Source organism: Mauremys mutica, chromosome 12 (assembly GCF_020497125.1).
Source record: "Mauremys mutica isolate MM-2020 ecotype Southern chromosome 12, ASM2049712v1, whole genome shotgun sequence".
Taxonomy (NCBI): domain Eukaryota; kingdom Metazoa; phylum Chordata; order Testudines; family Geoemydidae; genus Mauremys; species Mauremys mutica.
In genome coordinates, this window is record NC_059083.1 from 72794438 (window position 1) to 72813735 (window position 19298).

Consider the following 19298-nt stretch of genomic DNA (forward strand, 5'->3'; position numbering starts at 1 on the left):
TCTTTTATACCATCGTAAATACCGAGAGACTTCATGGAAGGCAGTGTAGTTACTCCGAATATCCACCAGTGTAGCTGAGAAGAGAAGGTGCTCTATGGTAGGTAACCAAGTAGTCTGCGATAATACTCAGAAAAACAGACAGACCATTAAAGCACAGAAAAAATGTTATAGTGGGTTTTGTAATCAAGCTGCTAAATCATGCATCCACCTTGAAAGCATGGCTTGTCACACCCTTTAGAGTCCTATAATTAATGGGTGACATCAAATAGATCATAAATGTTCAGTATATTTGTGTCTGGGGGGAGGAAGAACCACAACTGATTTTATTGAAAGCTGGATATTTACAGAAATCTATTTATGATCTAATGACTGAATTTAAGAATAACAAAGCACTGATCATAGCTGGACAACCTCTATAGCAGGGGTAGCCAACCTGAGCCTGAGAAGGAGCCAATGTACATTGCCAAAGAGCCCCAGTAATACGTCAGCAGTCCCCCTGCTCCCAGCACCTCCCACCCACCGGCAGCCCCACCAATCAGCACCTCCCTCCTCCCTCCCCGCACCTCCCAAACAGCTGTTTTGTGGGGTGCAGGAGGCTGTAGGGGAAACGGGGAGGAACGAGGGCACGGCAGACTCAGGGGAGGGGGCGGGAAGGGGTGGAGTGGGGGCAGAGCCAGGGGTTGAGCAGTGAGCACCCCTTGGCACATTGGAAAGTTGGTGCCTGTAGCTCCAGCCCTGGAGTCGGTGCCTATACAAGGAGCCGCATATTAACTTCTGAAGAGCCACATGTCACTCCGGAGCCACAGGTTGGCCACCCCTGTTCTATAGTATAAATGTAAATGTTTACAGCAGTAGGGCTAAATGTATCATCTTAAAAGGAAAACAAATGTCACTTGCATTTACCTACTGAATGCTAAATAGAAACTGTAAAGCTATAGGCTGACCAAGCCTACCCCTACACATTTCCACTCCATTACAAAGTTGGAACTCTTCTTAGTTCCTTAGACCCAGATCCTGCTCCATCCCTTCGTGGATTCAGAGGCCTCTGAGCACAGCTGCACCTTTGCAGTACCACTGCATATGGTGGGTGGCAGAAAGGATCCGCATCTTGTATTTTATAATCGGCAGGTTATTTTGATACTAGCCACAGTGTCTAAATGTCTGTGAAATCTTCTTTCTAGTTCAAATCTTAGTAAATCCATGGTAGTTCTCATTAGGAGTAGACTTCTACACTCAACATCAAGGCTCCTGTTTAAGTGAGTTCACAGTGGTATAATGAGAGACAGCACGATCTGCTGGATTGAGTTTGGCATTTGCAATCCAGTATCTCCTGAACCGGTCTCCCTGTATAACTTAGGACAAGGCATTTACACCATAATTTTCAAACTGTCGTCAGTTTTTGAGTGCTGAATTTAGCATCTACCAGTAGGGCTGATTTTCATAGGTGCTGAGTACTGAGCCCAGTTGGAGTTGCTAGTGCTCAGCACCTCTGAAAATCATGCCTTTGTCATAAATTTGGCACTCAAAATTAGAGGCCACTTTTGAAAATATTTGCTTTAATGTCTCATCCTCAATTTTTCCATCTGTAAAATACAAATAATAATAGCTACATAGTTCACACAGGTGTTGTAAGAGTTTGTCAGGTAAGGTTGGTAGAGGACTGTATGTGCTAAGTATCGTTGCTATAAAGCCTTTCATTCAAAGGGTTTAGCAAACTTAAACTAACAATGGTCAGATCAAGATTTTCAAGTGACCCATAATTTTGAGTTCTTATTTTTTTTTGACCCAATTTGAGACATCTTCAATGTGTCTGATTTTCTGAAAGTGCTATGGGGCAGCTCTCTGAAACTCAGGCCCCTTAGAGGTGTCTCATGTTGGACAGTTAAAAATGGAGGCACCTAGAATCACTTGTCACTTCTGAAAATCATGTCCAGAGATTACTTGCATCTACCAATGGCACAGAGTGAGGTGGGGCTTCTGATTAACAGCACACAACAACAGTTTAGCATGGGACATGGAGAATACTTTTGCCAATGGAAACTACATGAAGAAGTCTGGATAAGCAGAATGGAATTACTTGAAAAATGAAAAATATATTAAAGTTTTTAAAATAGTTCAACTCCCAGCATATGTGGTTACAGTGAATTCATCTGTTCTGATTTTCAGTGAATTCATTTTGTATTGTTGTAAGGGAAATGACCTTAGAGGTAATACAAGGGAACTTGGCACTGGCTTTTATGATAACATGAGTTTGTAATACAAGAATGTTAAGACTTTAAGCAGCTTCTGGCTGGGTTGGAGCTTTTTTGAAGGGGGTGGGGCAGGAAATTTTTTTTTTTCCAATATCAGGCACCAGAATGCAGAAACATTCTTTTGTCCTCTGCAGAAACTGTGCTTCCCAATCAGGTTCTGGCATAGCAAGTCATGTACCAGTTTACATTTCCTCCCTGTGAGCAGAACCCTAGAGCTAAATTCTCTCTCCCTTATATTTGCATCCGAAGAAGCGGGTATTCACCCACGAAAGCTCATGCTGCAAAACGTCTGTTAGTCTATAAGGTGCCACAGGATTCTTTGCTGCTCTCCCTTATATGCTCATCAATCCCACCAAAGTGACTGGAACTAGTTCTGATCTCTGTTTACTGCAGTAGAGTTACTCCAGCTTTACACCGGTGTGACTGAGGGCCAAATTCTCCACTACTGGGTCATTTCCATGTAGGGACTGGAAACTTGGTGAGTTCAAAATCCTGTTAATTCTTCCATTCTTGGAGCAGGGTTTGCCACTTTGTGGAAGAGGCCACTACTCATCTTTACAGTCCTTGGTGTCTGCTGAGACTGTCAAGAAGTTACCACACAGGAAGTTGTTTTTTTGTGATGTAGTCACATGTCCACTGGGAACCTCTGACCCCTTGCACGCAGGCTACTGAACTACCCTCACATGGTGGTAACACTCAATCACTTCTGACCCAGGGAGATTTGAATTGTAAGTGAATGATCATGTACCCCATCACCAATTCCAAGTGTTTACTCAGCACCGGGTCAGTTTACTCAGCACTGGATCCCACTATTATTATTGTTGTTTTGTTTCCAGACCAGGCCATTTGTGTATTGCTGCACCTTCTTATTAATACCACTAGTAGTACCACTATCTGGACAAAGAAAAGATCTTTTCAGTGATGGTTACCTCTTATGAACCTGCCCCTAGACTTTTAATACACTGCTGTTTAATGGGTGTAATCAAGGAATAAATTGGACTCTCTTGGGCTTTCATTTTATATTATTTAACTACTAAACCCACAGCCCCTTCAGAGAAACACAGCAAGATTGGGGGTTTTGTGTGTCACAATGGGACCAGAGCTGGGAAGGTGATCAGTGCCCTCAGTCTCACTGAAGCCAATGGGCACTAAGGGCACTAACCATCTTCCAGAAGCTGCTCAGCACCTCAGGTCCTTAATCTGCAACTCCTATGCGATGCGCCTTCCCTACAGGTGTTTCTTATAAAATGTAATCCTGGGAGAGAGTCAAGCAGCTAAAAACTAAACAGAAGTTATTTTTAAAAAATGTTTATTTTAAGTTCAGATCATCCGGTTTTGATGAATACAAAACACGTTATTTCCCAAAGTGCTTGTAGGTTCTGAGTTCTGGAAATTGTCTTCACCAGCTGTTCTCAAGATTGATTTACTATACTTACCCAGTTTTACCCAATTACTTCTTTGATCTAATCCCCCTATAAAGTTGAACAATTGAGAATAATTCCCTCTTTGCAGATCTCATCAACACTAGCGTAAGCATAAGATGGCAACGGCATGTTTTCAGCTTCATTCGGTTAACTGAGAATCTCCATATAATTAACATCTGGCTTCCAAATACTGACATTTTAAAAGAGGCTACAGAAGCATATAGGATGGTTTTTGAGTCAGAAATCTTGACTGGGTCAGCGGTGTACAATGGCCACAAGAGTTGATGGCCACACTGCTGTTTCATCATAATCAGAGCTGATTTCACTGAAAAGACAAAGCCAAGGTTAAGTCAAAATGATAAGAGCAGAGGGGTAAAAGTGCTGTCTCCTAAAAGCCAAGGGATAGTTTTGATCTCATAAAATGTGATCATAGATATATAAAAGTGGGTGCGGGCTGCATTATTTTACTGCACCATTAACTATACATTGGCTGCAACCTGTATGTTGGCTTTGTGAAATACTCCATACGTGCCATATTCTGCACAGCCTTCCAGGCAATAGAACTGATACAATCTGCTGCACAGGGGATCCCAACCACCAGGGGCGGCTCTAGGATTTGTGCCGCCCCAAGCAGGGCGGCACGCCGCGGGGGACGCTCTGGTGGTCGCCGGTCCCGCGGCTCCCGTGGACCTCCTGCAGATGTGCCTGCGGAGGGTCCGCTGGTCCCGTGGCTCTGGTGGACCTCTCGCAGGTACGCCTGCGGATGCTCCACTGGAGCCACAGGACCAGCGGACCCTCCGCAGGCACGTCTGCGGGATGTCCAGCGGAGCCCCGGGACCAGCGGACCCTCCGCAGCCATGCCTGCGGGAGGTCCGCCGGAGCCGCCTGCCGCCCTCCCGCGGGACGCCACCCCAAGCGCGCACTTGGCGCGCTGGGGTCTGGAGCCGGACCTGCCAACCACAAAGCACTGCAGCATGGGATTTCTCTCTGTGCCACCATGCAAGGAGTGAACTGGGCCATAGCCAGTAAATCTACAGTTACTGGATCCACTGGCCAAAAGTTCTGGTCCTGGGGAATTCAGAAACAATAGATTCTTCTGCAGTTGTAAGAGTCTTTGGTTCCTTTGCTACTCCGCTGCCACCCGGTGGTAGGGGGAAGGATCCCACATCTCACCACCAGCACCACTGCAAAGCAAAAGTCATGGTTACTCTGGCTTTGTGCAGGACTCCTGTTATTATTTATTATTACCCAGCCCTTTACAAAACACTTAAAGACAGTATTGATCGAGGTCCAAGGGACTTGAAGAGAAACTCAGAGAAACAGGAAATACAGGGAAGCAGTTGGATGCAAGGAGGCAAAGAGAGGCATTGTGGTTGAGCAGTTAGAAGGCTTCCTGAAAGAAGTGGGTTTAAAGGAGAAGGGAAGTGTTGGGTGCATGGAAAGCAAAAGGCCATTCAAAGCATTAGGGGAAGCATGAAAGGAAGAGGCAGAGCAAGAGACAAAGGAGCAGTTAGGGCAAATCCTACAAAGCTGTGGGCAGCTCAGCAAACAGGGCTGTGCACTGAAATTCCATGCAGGAGAAAGGGAAAGGACTTGTATTGGGGCTAGGGTTGCCAACCCTCCAGGATTGTCCTGGAGTCTCCAGGAATTAAAGATTACTCTTTAATTAAAGATTATGTCATGTGATGAAACCTCCAGGAACACGTTCAGCCAAAATTGGCAACCCTAACTGGGGCTTGGGTTCCTGTTAGGGTTCCTGAACCTTCACCCTATGCAGGACAATCCACCTAATATTGAATCCACAGGCCCCAGCTCCACTTCTCCCATAGCCTGGCCCTACCCCACCTCCAAGCCCCCACTGAATGGCAGTGCACAGGAAGTCCCCACAGTGATTTCCTCCTGGCAGGTGGTGTGCACCCTGCGTGGCATCCCTAATTCATCTGGGGATCTCTGCACCCAGGTGTTTCTGCAGCTAGAGGGGGAGAATGGCAGGATTTGCGCCTGGGAGCATACGAGTATGTAAAGGGACCTAGTATAAAATATGGGGGAAGAAAATCAGTGTAACATGACAGGTGTATTACTGGTGTAGCCATAAGGTGTATTACTGGGTGTAGCCTTGTGATCATGCAGTTGCTGCTAGCAACAACTTTTGCTACATCCTGTTTTCGTTGCAGGCTGTTTCAGCAGCAACATTGAAAGTACAAAAGGTTACAGTTTTGATAGTAAGGGATTTGACATCCTCAGTCCTTTGCCTTAAAGCAGTCAGCAAAAGTTAGTGATTTTTGCAATAATTTTCATTTATGCACAGATCATTTAAAGTTTTATTAAGCACCAATAATCTTGAATTAAGCATTATTGTATTTCGCATTGCCAGTTAGATTTGGGAGATCCAAAATCAAGGATACAAAAAATTAACAGCTCAGTAAAATGACTGATGCAAGTTCAACAGAGTAGGTTGCTAGGATATCAGTTTAGAAAAACCCCAGCTACCATCGTCATTGCATTTGTGCATTTGATTTTAAATGTGACACATTCTGCCTTCTCTTACATTGTGTACAACATCACTCTATTCAGAGGGTCAGCACAGGCTTCACATGAGGTCAGAACCTGGCTTTCTTTATTCAAATAGGGCTGAATCCTGGTCCCATTGAAGTCAATAGCAGAACTCTTTTGGCCCATAATGAATCTTTATATGGTGGGAGTTTGGTTGATTATTGGTTTGGAGAGACATCCAGACTCCCCCAAAAATCTCAAACAGGACTTGCACAGGATTTCTTCTCTTGCAAGTTGCAGGTCACTCATACAATCATGCAGTGGAGAATTTTGGCCAGTTAATCCACGGGAAATGGCCCCGGTTCACATTGGCCACGCCCATTCAGTCTCCCAGCACAATAGCATGGAAAAAACCTCCATGGGGCATTACATGGACTCTGTGCAAAAGGGGAAACCCTACAAAGTGACCTGCACCAGTTCTGCTGCCCACAAGGCTTTCCATGACTCTCTGTGAGGTTACAGAACTTGGCTCTGTACAAATTAATGTAATGTAAATGGGAGATTTTTTATCACTTAAAGTGAAAAACACAATTTGCCAATTCTCAAAATCTAGCAAAGATGTGCAAGCTATTTTTCATCAGGTTATCCCTCTGTCTTTGAACCATTCTTTCCTTAAGATAATGTCCTAAATTCTCTTATTGAAATAAACCATTTTGCATGCTAGGAAGTAAGAACCATAAGGAGAGTAATTATAATAGGATTTAAATAATTCGCTACTGTTTCTTTGCCAATAAAATAAAGACTATGTTCTCTTGTTTTGTTTGTACAAGCAATAAAATTTGTCTTATAATTTACAACTCTTTAAAAAAAAAAAAAAGCAAACAACAACAAAATGCTGACATATTCCCAGCTCAAATATTTGTTTTCCAACAATAAACTTGGCTATCTTCCAATAACGCGGACTTGTTTGTAAACTAAAAAGCTTTAAATATAGCTAACACATAGTTGATTGCTCCTAAAATGTGGTCAAATGAATCGTTTCCACAAGAACATTTGCCAAGGGATGCTGCACAGTTGAAATGGAAAATGTTTTGCAGTTATGAATTTGTGTTGTGTTGCTGCCTTTTCAAAACTCTGCAATATTGGCAGTAGTGTCTCACTTTAAAAAAACATGGTCCTTCAGTTAAACAAAGCCTAGAGGTAGATTTGAACTCTTTCTTACTTCTATTGATGCCCCTACCACACAAATCATAGAGGATGTATTTCTAATACGAGAATGTTCCGCAAATCAGTAAATCTGGGATTATCTCATTGGACTGATTATGTCCAAGCTCTTTAGCCACAGCACTTGATGAGGACTAAAAATAAATAGCAGGGCAGCATACAATTATTTTGTCCCTAAATAATCTGTGCTTATTGTTTGTGTCTTTCTCTGATGTGAGACGCAGTATCTGGACTTAATGTTTATTTGTCAGAGTTCTTCTAATAAGGGTGTTTGGAAAAGGGTTGTAGAGAGAAAATGGCCCATTGCACTTATCAGTTGTAAGGGGCAAAGCCTGCTCTTACACCAGTGCAAATCCAGCATCACTCCATCGAAGTCAGTGGAATTTATTCCAGATGCACGCTAGCCCAGAATTTGGCCTCAAGTACTTTAAAATGGAGGGGCCTGATTCTGTTCTTCCTTATACCATTTTTTCCACCAGTGTAACTCCACTGATGTCAGATTTTACTGCTGACTGAAGGCCTGATCCTGCACTGTGGGAATTTTTGCATTGACTGCACTATAGAAGCAGAATCAAGCGCTCATAGTGGTAGGGGAAAATCAGATCCACTGTTAGTTGTTCCCCAGCTCTAAAGTTTATAGAAAAAGGCAACTTATTAAAATAGATAAATAAATAGAAAATGAAGTCTATGTTGGGTGGGGGTAGGGTAGGCCCACCCTATCACCTGTGGACCTTTATTCACATCATCGTTAAACCAGCCCACAATTTGTTCTAATTCACATGTTTGGCAGCGTGTGCTCATGGTTCATAGATTCATTGATTATAAGGCCACTGTGGTTATGTCTGACTCCCTGTACAATGTAGGCCATAGAACTTTCCTGAATTAATTCCTGTTTGAACTGGAGCAGATCTGTTAGAAAAAACATCCAATCTTGCTTGAAAAATTACCACTGATGGAAAATCCACCACAGCCCTTGGTAAGTTGTTCCAATGAATAATTACCCTCGCTGTTAAAAATTTGCAGCTTATTTCCACTCTGATTTTGTCTAGCTTCAGTTTCCAGCCATAGGATTTAGTTATACCTTTGGCTGCTAGCTCAGACTTGATATAGCTTTGTGATAGATCAGGATTTAGGCATGTTGGACAGGACTGTGCAGGGACACAAGTAAAAATGTTTCCATTATTAATTAAAGTCAGTAAGGGAAAAATGGATGACTGTGTAAAACTAGGCAGAACAAAGTACTTCAGACAGTGCTGTAGGAAACAAATACTGTATTAGCAGGGTGAGACATCTGACGCCATGATTCTACAGGTAATCGAAATCAGGTAAGTAATTCAGAAAATGTACTAAATAATCAACATGTTTAAGGTTCAGTCCTTCAGCCGTTACACAGGCAAGTGGAATTTCAGGCCACAGAATTTTAGAGGTTGATAGACAGTTTTAAAACACAGTGATTTAACTTGTCAACTAGAGAAAAAAGTCTCTTTGGGGAGCTACTAACAGCTCCGAAAACTTATTTTAGAAAATACGGCAAATATTTTTTTCTGTTGAAAACTAGATTTGTAAATATATAAACACACACATACTTGATATGTAATGTATATACACACATCTATAATTTAATATATATCATTTTAACAGTGAGTAGCTTGATTTGTTAAATTGTCATGTTATTCATAAATCCCATATAAAAAGTGATATTAGAACTCTCTTTTCAGTGTCTGTGCATGATAGCTATAAAACTGTTCCCTTTGAAATGTGCACACATGTTACTCTAATAATTAAAGAGCTCACTGAAGGCTCAATTTGCGTCTCCTATTCTTGTAAATCGTCCCATGGCTTAACTGGGGCTATTTGTGAGCATAAAGGTTGCTAAATCTATATGCCAAATCTTGCTGTTCTTACTCAGTCCGTCTACAGGCATCAGCCCATTGAAGGATTTGGCCATGTACTAAGTAATGGATACATTGACAGGCTACCAGCTCAGAAGATGGAGGTAATCTAGTTAAAGCAGCTCAAGTTTTAACTTAAATTAGCTTTGTGGTCCAGCTTTACCTCATGATTGGCAGCAGTACAGTCCTCATCACACTTTATTTAGTGCTAGCTCAGTACATCCGAGTAAAAGGCGTGAGTATGAGGTAACGGCATAGCTCATTCATCTCATCAGAACAGCATAATCCCTGTACCAGTAAGCCAGTGCTGCGAGACACTGACGCAAAACCTAACCTTCAGGTATTAAAATGAGACCACAATCAAATGGTGCAGGAAAAGAAAGAGCAAAATTTGCTCCCACTTACAGTGGTTTAACTCCAGAGTGGCCCCATTGTTCACTCAGAAGTTAGAACTGAGCTGAAATTGCACCCGAGTTTAGGCTGCAGCTCTGTGTTAGAACAAGGCATGAGACTTACTGTAAATAATGTAGCTGCATTATATCTGTGTTCTAGCCCACAAACATGGCCTTGTTCCACAAGGCATTGTAAAGGTGAGTGAGTGTAATTACAGTCACAGGGACTGTGGGCCAGTACCTCAGCTGGTGTAAATTGGCCTAGTTCTGTTGGTTTCCATGGAGCTCTCCCAATTCAGGCCAGTCGAGGATCTGGCCTTATGTTTATTGCTGCATAAGCCAACTGTACTTGAAGAAACTGTTCAGAGACTGCTCAGCAGACAGCGTGCAATGCAAATACATGGAGGGCAGGGCGGGAATAGAGAAGGAGCAAAGCTGCAGCAGGTATTAAGAGAAGAGAATGAAGTGAAGGGGAAAAATCTAGATGAGAAATGTCTTATATGAAGATCTTTATACACTAATAAAACTTAGTCAGATTCAACCCACACTTACACCCCATGAAATCAGTGGGTCAGATTCTGCTCTGTGTTCCACCTGTGTAAATGCAGAATGTGTCCATTAACTTCCATAGAATTACAGTCGTTTACCTGGGAAAAACTGAGCGGTGAATTTGGCCCAGTGGATTTGCAAAACGAAGTGTAAACCAGGCCAGCAATGGGGCAGATGCTTTTCCCTCTAGCCACGAGGTAATACTCCCTATTTATGGGACCACTGACCCCAGAGCTGTGTTTTTAAATTCACTTCTGAATACATATTCACACTCCTTTTTGCTGTGTATGCTACACCACAGCTCATAACTAACTGAAGAATAAAACCACTCACCTTATTACTAGGCTTGGCAGGATTTGATTTAAATCACTAGTCATCGGTAAACATTAATTACATCAGATACACAGAAATAGATGCCAAAAATATCCATTGCTTGCAGTCGGCAAGTGCAGCCTGCCCTGCACCTAGCACCCTCAGGCATCTAGATCTCAGGAGGCACCAGGTGTGGGGAAGACTGCGATCCTGGTGGGGCAGAGCAGAGATCCCAGCCAGGACCACAAGGAGAATGACGAGTTCCCAGCTGCAGGGCTCCTGCCCCGGGACAGTCCCTGCTTTTGCAGTAGGTGAAGTGAGTGGGGCAGTGATGGCAGGAATGCAGGGGCTCCCTTCGTGGACTTGGGGTTGTTGACAGTGGGGTGGCTTCCCCTGTGGCCAGGGGCTTGTCCTCCTCCTTGCATTCCTGGCCAGGGATCTCTGCTCTGCCCTGCCAGAACCGCAGCCTCCATGCACCTTGCGCCTGCAGCCTGCAGGGTTTGGGTGTCACTAAATAATTGTGTTCTCTCTCTCTCGCTCTCACACACACACACACACACACACACACAAACACACACTCAATTTTGCACAACTGTGAAAATTCAAATAGAAAAAAATGTTAAAAAGGGCTTTAAAAACCCATAATCTCACTCAACCAAAAACATTAAATCGATAAAAATCGGTATCTGAGTGAAACAACAAAATGAAAATCAAATTCTCCCAAAACTACTACTTATACATTCCACCCTTGTTGTTTCTTTCCTATGAACTTTTTCTGTTGTGGAGTGGCTTGCATTATGTATGTTATTTGCAGTGTTGTAGCCATGTTGGCTCCAGGATTTTAAAGAGACAAGGTAGGTGAGGAAATATCTTTTATGGGACCAACGTCTTTTGGTGGCAGGGACAAACTTTCAAGCTTCATAGAGCTCTTCCTCAGGTCTGGAGAAGGTAACCAGAGTGTCACAGCTAAATACAAGGTGGGACAGATGGTTAAGCATAAGGGGTTCACACATGCTGTTGGAGACCACTTAAAATGAAGGGGTCTTGAATGTACTCACACAGAAAAATGATAAAAGACAAAAATACCCTTTCACCCATGGGTGAACACTTTTCACCCGCTCCATCTCTGACCTCTCTGGGCTTGTCCTCAAAGGAAACCTGCACAACACCTTCCCAAGATGAGCCTCAGAACTTAAATTCATAACTTTGCTGGACTTAACATAAAAAACATGAGACACACTGGTTTTATAGCTCATTACAACAATTTGTAATGCTGCTGTCTGCTAACCCTTAATTGCCCACTTAGGTGGTCTCCTACAGCATGTTTGAACACTTTATGCTTAACAATCTGTCCCACCTTGTATTCAGCTTGGAGACGCTGATTACCTCCTCCAGACCTGAGAAAGAGCTCTGTGACGCTTGTCCCTTCAACCAACAGAAGTTGGTCCAATAAAAGATATTCTCACTTGCTTTGTCGCTCTCATTATGTACACAAGTTTACAGTATTCTCAGCCTGACCCATTTGTCTGCACTCACTAAATCTGAGAAACTTTCAGAGCAGAGTCTTTTTAGCCATTCATATTGTTGGGAATGCAGTTAGTGATAGCAGACCAGGATGATGCAAGCAGCTTAGGGTGGTATTTCAAACGCAGGGCCTGAGCCTGTAACCCTTACACAAGTAGGGGCGACTCACGTGAGTCAGGTTAGTTGCATGAGCACCGGACGCCTAGAATTTGTCCCAGAGGACGACTAAGAATACTCCCGTTTGGGTTTATGTACCTTTCTCACCTTCAAGAGGAGAAGCCTCTTAATGATTCTACACCTCTGTAGTCCATGCTCTAGTATCTGAGCATGGGACTGTGAACCAGAATCTCCTGGGTCCAGCTCTGGCTGATTCCTTCTCTGACCTCATCAGGTCACTTGGCCACTCTGCTCTCAGCTTGCTGGAAGGTTGGGAGACTTAGTTCATTCCGTTTGTAGGGTGTTGCTGTATTAGTGGCCAGTAACCGTGGTCATTCATGAGACACCACCTCCAGGGTATTTTCAGTATACCAAGATTCCTTTGCTGCAAGAGCACTTTTTTTCTTAGCTTTCAATTAAATCAAGGGGGACTGTTTGAGGCAGGGAACTTGACTTGGGGTTCTCACATCCTAAAGGTACCTCCTTTTGCCTACAGAATGGGAAATAAATGTATGTGAAGTTTCATGTTTAATGAAAGAGACACGCCTATGCTGGAAATATTTTAATGAACAGTTCTTAGGCTCTGATCCTGTGAGACACTGGGGACCTCCAGAGAGGGGCTAAGCATCCTTAGGACTTTGCCTGTTTTTATGATCTGAAATAAGCCCTTTGGGGATGGTAATGGCATTTCTTGTTTCCATTTAGCCATGTAACACAGACGACATCATGGATCCATCCAGTGACCAGTGCACTGAACTTGTCCTGCTCCGAGGAGAATGAGGAAGACCACACCAGAGAGCTTCCAGACCCCAAAAGCTGAGACTGGCCAGTGGTGGAGAGTAGTTTCAGTCTCATTTCTGCACCAGAATAAGAAGATGTACACCTTCCAATAGTTGAATGTAATAGCGCCTGATCTTACGCCCACTGACGTCAATAGGAGCTTTGCCACTGATTTAGGTAGGATCATTTTCAAGGCTGAAGTTCACCCTGGCAAAATTTCCACTTAAAACCTTAAGAACTTAGGTGGTGCACAGGACCTGGATAAGTCCTGTGCACAGGGGTCACTCTCATCCTCGTACCTTAGGATTTGATCCTGACCTTTCACCATTTATACACTGGTATAACTTCATTGGCTGGAATGGAGTTAATCCTGCTCCTAGTATGAGAACAGAATTGGGCCTAGTGGGTGTAATTCTCACAGTGGCTTCAAGCTGCTTGTAGAGCCATAACGTACAAGCTGAGCTTTTTTACCAGTGCTAGTAGTTGTAATAGAGATGCCTTTTCTGTAATTACTGAGTTAGTCTATTTTTATAGCAGAAACGTTCAGTGTATTTTGCTAGCAAAAGTTTATGACAATTTGTTATAAGTATTGCAGCCTAGATGACTTTTTTACAACTATTTTAAGATGAATGATTAGGCCTTAGGAAGACACGGCCTTGATGAGTTGTCAAGTATAAAGACACAATTTTGGTTGAGAAAGCCATACTCTGTCAGCATAATCATGCAATGAAGATGATTTCCCTTTTGTACTTTGCTAAACCTATAGACACATGCAAATATTTCAGTAGAAGCTGTGAAGTTTCAAGTACGATGAAACCTGTGAAAGCACCTCTGGGATCAGCAGAATTCGGTCACCTCCTAGAAGTAGGTCTTTACGTAGATGCAAAACAAAATCATCTGGAGACCTTGAGGATGTTTTAAAGGGGTTACTCAAAATGAGGCGCTGCTGAGGCCCTACAAACAGGTTTCACTGTGCATCAGCAGCATGCGATATTTAAGATAATGTTACACTCAGCACAAAAGCTGACTTCTGCTTTGAGTGCCTGATTCTACAATAGGTCACTTTTCTTTTTTTTATCTGTGACGGTGACAGGTATTGACCAATGAATGAAATAAGGAACACTAGAAGCACTGATGAATATGCCAAAGAAAAACAGTGGTTCAGACCTTTAGGACCGGGCATGACAAACCGCCATCCCTTACGGTAATTATTAGTTGATTTATGGTAGTGCCCAGAGGTCCAACTTGCAACTGAGGACCCACATTGTGCTACACACTGTACAACCACAGAGTGAGACACAGGCCTGGCCCCAAAGACCCTTACACAAGTAGGGGCGACTCACGTGAGTCAGGTTAGTTGCATGAGCTACCGCCTGAATTCCTTTTGGGAGCATAGGAGTGTGACGCTCTGAAAAGATCCAGCTTAGCTCCACTGGTCAATTCAAAGCCAGTTCCCCATCCCTGACACCCTCAATGGGGAGTCTCTGACAAGTGGTGCGCTAGGTTTACAAGCCTTTGTACTAGAGAAAAAGGACCTGACTTGTTTACAGCTCCTATGCCTGCTGAAACTCTCCCTGCCGCCTTCCCCTCACACCCGGTGCAGAGCCAGGCACAGGGGAGCTCTTAGGCCTTCAACGTTTCATTTGCTTTACAGAGCAAAACTCCGAGGAAGTCTCCTTTCTGAGTCACAGGATGGTCCTTTATCACACATGCTCTGTGTGTGATAGTGTCACACCCGGGATAGCCCCTCCCAGGGAATCTGTACTGCGGCACAGAGAAGTTAGTTTTGCCCAGTCTCTCCTGGAAGCAGATGTCATTCCTAGTGCTGGACAATGTCGTACTCACTCGGGAGGCTGGTAGGAGACTTTGTTGTGTTCTTTTAACTGGGTCAGGGCCAATTATCCATGCATGTGGAGTCCGTGCCCCTTCATGTAGCTGGTAGAGGGAGGACGTTATGGAAGGAGCTTGACCAGCAGATCCACTGAACAAACCCTCCATATGACAGCAGCCCGGAAAGCTCCCATGCTGCAGCCATGATCTACAATGGCCTCAGAGGGAGGATTTTGCCCCCATCCCTCAAACCACCACAAAGAACCACTGAGCAAAACCCATTAGCAGGGGCTTTGTGTCGAGCTATAATGATGCCGTTCTTCTCTAAACGCCTTTAAAAACTGGCACAGACTCCTGCTGCATGCAGGACCTTGTACGGGGGTTTTTCTGAAGTTTCCTTAGTCCTAGGAGTCATGTAAGTGCTTTGTTTATTACAGAGCCAAGGTGGGTGAGGTAATTTCTTTTCTTGGACCAACTTTTGCTTTCTTTCCAGTGTGTGGGAGTTACATGATGGTATCTTGTTTGAGATGGTCCCTTCTGGAGTATGTGATGTTTATTCCAGGAACTTTCCAGCTCTAATCAGGGATTTCCAAGAATTCTGTTTAGTTAGGGCATATATAGACTGTGCCACTCTGATTTCTTTGTGAGAGAGTTGAATCAGATGGTGGCTACGCTATCCTCCCAGGGCTTGATTCAGCCATGGGTTATGCTATCTCAAAGTAAAGACAGGTGGTCACAACTCCACTCTGCCAGTAGCTTCCAGCCAGCCAGCCCAACCCTGAAAGTTGGAGATGGCGGGGGAGAACCCAAGATAAAATGTTGGCATTCTGCCTGCCGTGCTTGCTTGGAGAATGTTGCTCTTTTATTTTGACTTGATAATTAAAGACTTCTTAGAAACAGAGCATTGCATTCATCTAGTTTCTTCTCTATTCTAGTGTTGTCTCATCAGTCAGGTAAGCTACTATAGCTCATATTCTCCAGCACTGAGACTGTTTTGAAACCTGGGATCTCCAAATGTTCTCATCTATTTTTGTAAGTTGGCATACTTGTTTCCTAGGTTATTTTTTTTTCTCTCACTGAAGCAGTTTGCAAAACAATTTTGATTACACTGAATCCTGTAAAGTGGGAAAATGGCTCTGGAATAACGTAATGAGACTTTGTAAAGAGCAGTTGTCAAAACACGCAACTCTGTAATGGCTGCTTTACATTTTTACTGCACAACGAAATGTACCAAGTGGAAGAGCAATGGCAGTACAACTTTGTAGCCGTTAAGAGAACGAAACAAAAGCGTTGCCAGAAAACAGATACTGGAGCCCTTTGTTCAGTTGACACCATTATAAATAGACTTCTGCAACACTCCGGTGTTTACCTTTGCAATAGGACCTGTAGTACACTGCACCCTTCGAATTGGCAATACTGCAAGTACCAGTGTTAGCAGCTCAGGTGTTTCAGTGACTGGAATAAACAGGCAGATTAGACACAAAGATATTCAGGCGCCTAAAACTCTTACTGACTTCAGTGGGAGTTAGGCACCTAAATACTTCTGAGGCTGTGGGTCAAACTGCAGCTGCGAAGTGTCTTCCTTTTAATGCAGCCCAATGTATCACTTAAAAAAAACCAGGGTAGAGCTCTCCCCACACCACACTCACACAGAGAAACTACCCTGAGCATCCCACTGTATGTTTAAATAAGTCACTACAGATGCTTGTTTCACACCCTCTGACATACCACACAAAACCATCCTTCTTTAGCGTGAACCCACCAACACAAGGCCTATGCACCACTCAGGCCCTCCAGGGCCCAATTCTGCAGGACTAAAGTCCGTGGGAATTTTGCTATAGATTTCAGTGGGAGCCTTGAGGGTAGAAGTGGGATTGAAGTGGTGCATAGCCCTTGTGTTGTCCTCTACACAGGGCTGAATTTCACTATAACATCTTACTTAAGTAAAGCCGTTTTCAAAGGATGACCCTGCTCACACTTGGCTTTAGAAAGCCCTTTGTACTATCCTAATCTTATGGCGTGAATGGCCACTCCTCCTTGTATTTAAAAAAACACCTAAAGTGATGTAAAGCTCTGATGCGCCTTTCACAATAAAGATCTCAGTGATAAAAATCACTTGTGTCTCTTTTATCATTAACACCCGCAGCTTTGTGATATTATCCACGACAGATTATGCAGCTGATCGAATCCAGGTCTCGCGCATGTTATAGAATTGTAATGAATTAAATCTTTTAGACTAGAAAAGGGGGTAAATCCTGTCCCATTACTTTAACCTTCTTTTTACAAAGGTGACTCAAAATGCACCTTTGGAAAGGAATCTAGAAAACAGACAGGCCTTTCGAAAAAGCAAATCCTGTGTTCCAACCCTACAATGATTTCCACACACACTCCCCCCCTCCCCCCCCCAACCTCCCATGGAGCTCCAGTGACTTCCTTCAGGGTCCACTCACAAAGATTCAATTGCAGAGTGAGGCTCATGTTTGTAGTCACCTGCTTACAAGGAGGCAGCCTAGTACAGTAGGGCATTGGCCCAGGCGTCCTGTTCCCAGCTCTGCCGCTGACCTGCAAGATCCTGGGCAAGTCACCTCAGCCCAGATCCTCAAAGGTATTTAGGCATCTAGCCCCCACCGATTTCAATGGCACTTAAATACCTGGGAGGATCTGCACCTCTCTATGCATCCGTTTCCCATCCCACCCTCTAGCTGTCTTGTTCGTTTAGACTGGAGGGTCTTTGGGGCCAGGCCTGTGTCTCACTCTGTGGTTGTACAGTGTGTAGCACAATGTGGGTCCTCAGTTGCAAGTTGGACCTCTGGGCACTACCATAAATCAACTAATAATTACCATAAGGGATGGCGGTTTGTCATGCCCTGAAACACACACGCCATTGCTGCCGGGGCGTGTGCATTAGCTGGTTTACTTCAGAGTGTGTTTGGCTCATGGGAGCTATGTATTGCCTGGCTACATCTACGCCACAGGCCCAGGCCTTGTCTCCTAGGTAACCATGCCTGCCGGAGAGCGTGTATTGCTATTATAGAATGGGTCTTTGCTGGGGGGAAACGGCAACCTTATTTTGCTAGGGAAGGATAAATGTGTCAGGCCAGTGATGAGAGGCCAGTTCGAGCTAAGCAGCTCATGCTGATCCACCCCGTGTAATGTTCACCAGCCCTTCAGTGCTTCTCGTGCCAAGTAGTTTTATAACTCAAGCAAGCGATTTCTTATTTTACATTAAGCCAGTTTCTGACAGACAAAAGTAGGGGGGGAAGGTCAGTCGTCGCTGAGGTGGGGAAAACCCTCATCTGGAAGATCGTTAGTGAGTCAGTTAATATGAGCAGCAAATAGGAGAAGCATCAAGATTATGCTGTGAGAGGCCAATGAAAAGAAAGTTGGTCTCGTTGTCTATCCCATACTTAAGACAGAGCCAAGTTCTGTTCTCACACCCTTAACTCTTCCCTCTTCCGGGTGATGGTTGTAGCCATATTACTAGGGTTGCTCAACACTCAGAACTGCAGATGAAACTACTCAGCACCCCTCGGTGTCCCTCATTGGGCATCCAAAATCGGTGGCCCCCTGCCTTTGAAAATGTTGGCCTATGTGGCTTGTCCAACATGACACACTGACTCAGTGGCAACATTTGGTGTAGACCCAAGAATCCTTATTCTAAATCCTATGGTCTAACCCCAAGACAACTCCTTCTTCCCAGATCATTTACCCACCAGGTAATTTTGAGTAGCATGTTGTTCTGATGCTTCAGAGCCAGAGCCCTGTCTGGTGTAACTGCATTGGGTTAAATGGAGATACACAGATCTACAGGAGCTAAGGATCTGGAGCAAGCTTCACAGAAGTATTTAGACATCTAAAGATGCAGACTAAGTCAATGGAAGTTAGGTGCCTAATCTATTTCAGTGCGTTTGAAAAGCCAACTGAGCACCTAGCTGCACCTTTAGGTGCTGTGGCCTGGTCTTAACCGTCAGATGGGTGGAATGATACTATGCCAAAAATTAAATGTCAGTGAATGAAGCCTAACCACTGTTCTCAATAACCAGCTTTTTGTTTTCATGTAATGCTGAAAATGCCGGCCATTTAACAGGTTGTACAATCCAGATTCTTTTTCATATTTTTTGCAGTTTGATCTTTTGCCACTTACTCAGGATTCTTCTCCAAACACAGGCTGAAGCTGCCACTGATTTAATAAGTTGACTTTTTTTTTCTTTTACATTATTTTGGGAGGACCTGCTTTATTACACAATAAAGATATTGACGTTTCTACTAAAATTTGATCAGACAGAATTTTTCATCACTTACCAGACAGCCAAGTGCTTTAACATAAATGGCTCTAAAGACACAGAAATGATACTGTTAATTTTTAATCAGTTACAAATCAAAATAGACCCACATCAGACCCCTCACTCTTCCCCCATGCCCATGAACATTGGTGTACAGTTTGGAAATGAATCTGTCCTACTGTATTTT

General features: G+C 43.7%; 1 protein-coding gene across 2 annotated transcripts in view; it reads left to right on the forward strand.

Annotated features, from left to right (window-relative positions):
* STXBP4 (syntaxin binding protein 4) overlaps positions 1-14180 on the forward strand; it is a 129207-nt gene extending 115027 nt beyond the window's left edge. The window contains exons 23-24 of one of the 2 annotated variants that reach the window (XR_006572851.1): positions 12924-13175; positions 14092-14180. Coding sequence is in view for 1 of the 2 variants with exons in the window: in XM_044982666.1 (XP_044838601.1) it covers positions 12924-13038 (115 nt within the window). In the remaining variant the exon portion in view is untranslated. Of the gene's footprint in view, positions 1-12923 lie in introns of both variants that reach the window. The other variant, XM_044982666.1, reaches the window with a different exon arrangement.
* The last annotated feature ends 5118 nt before the right edge of the window (positions 14181-19298 follow it).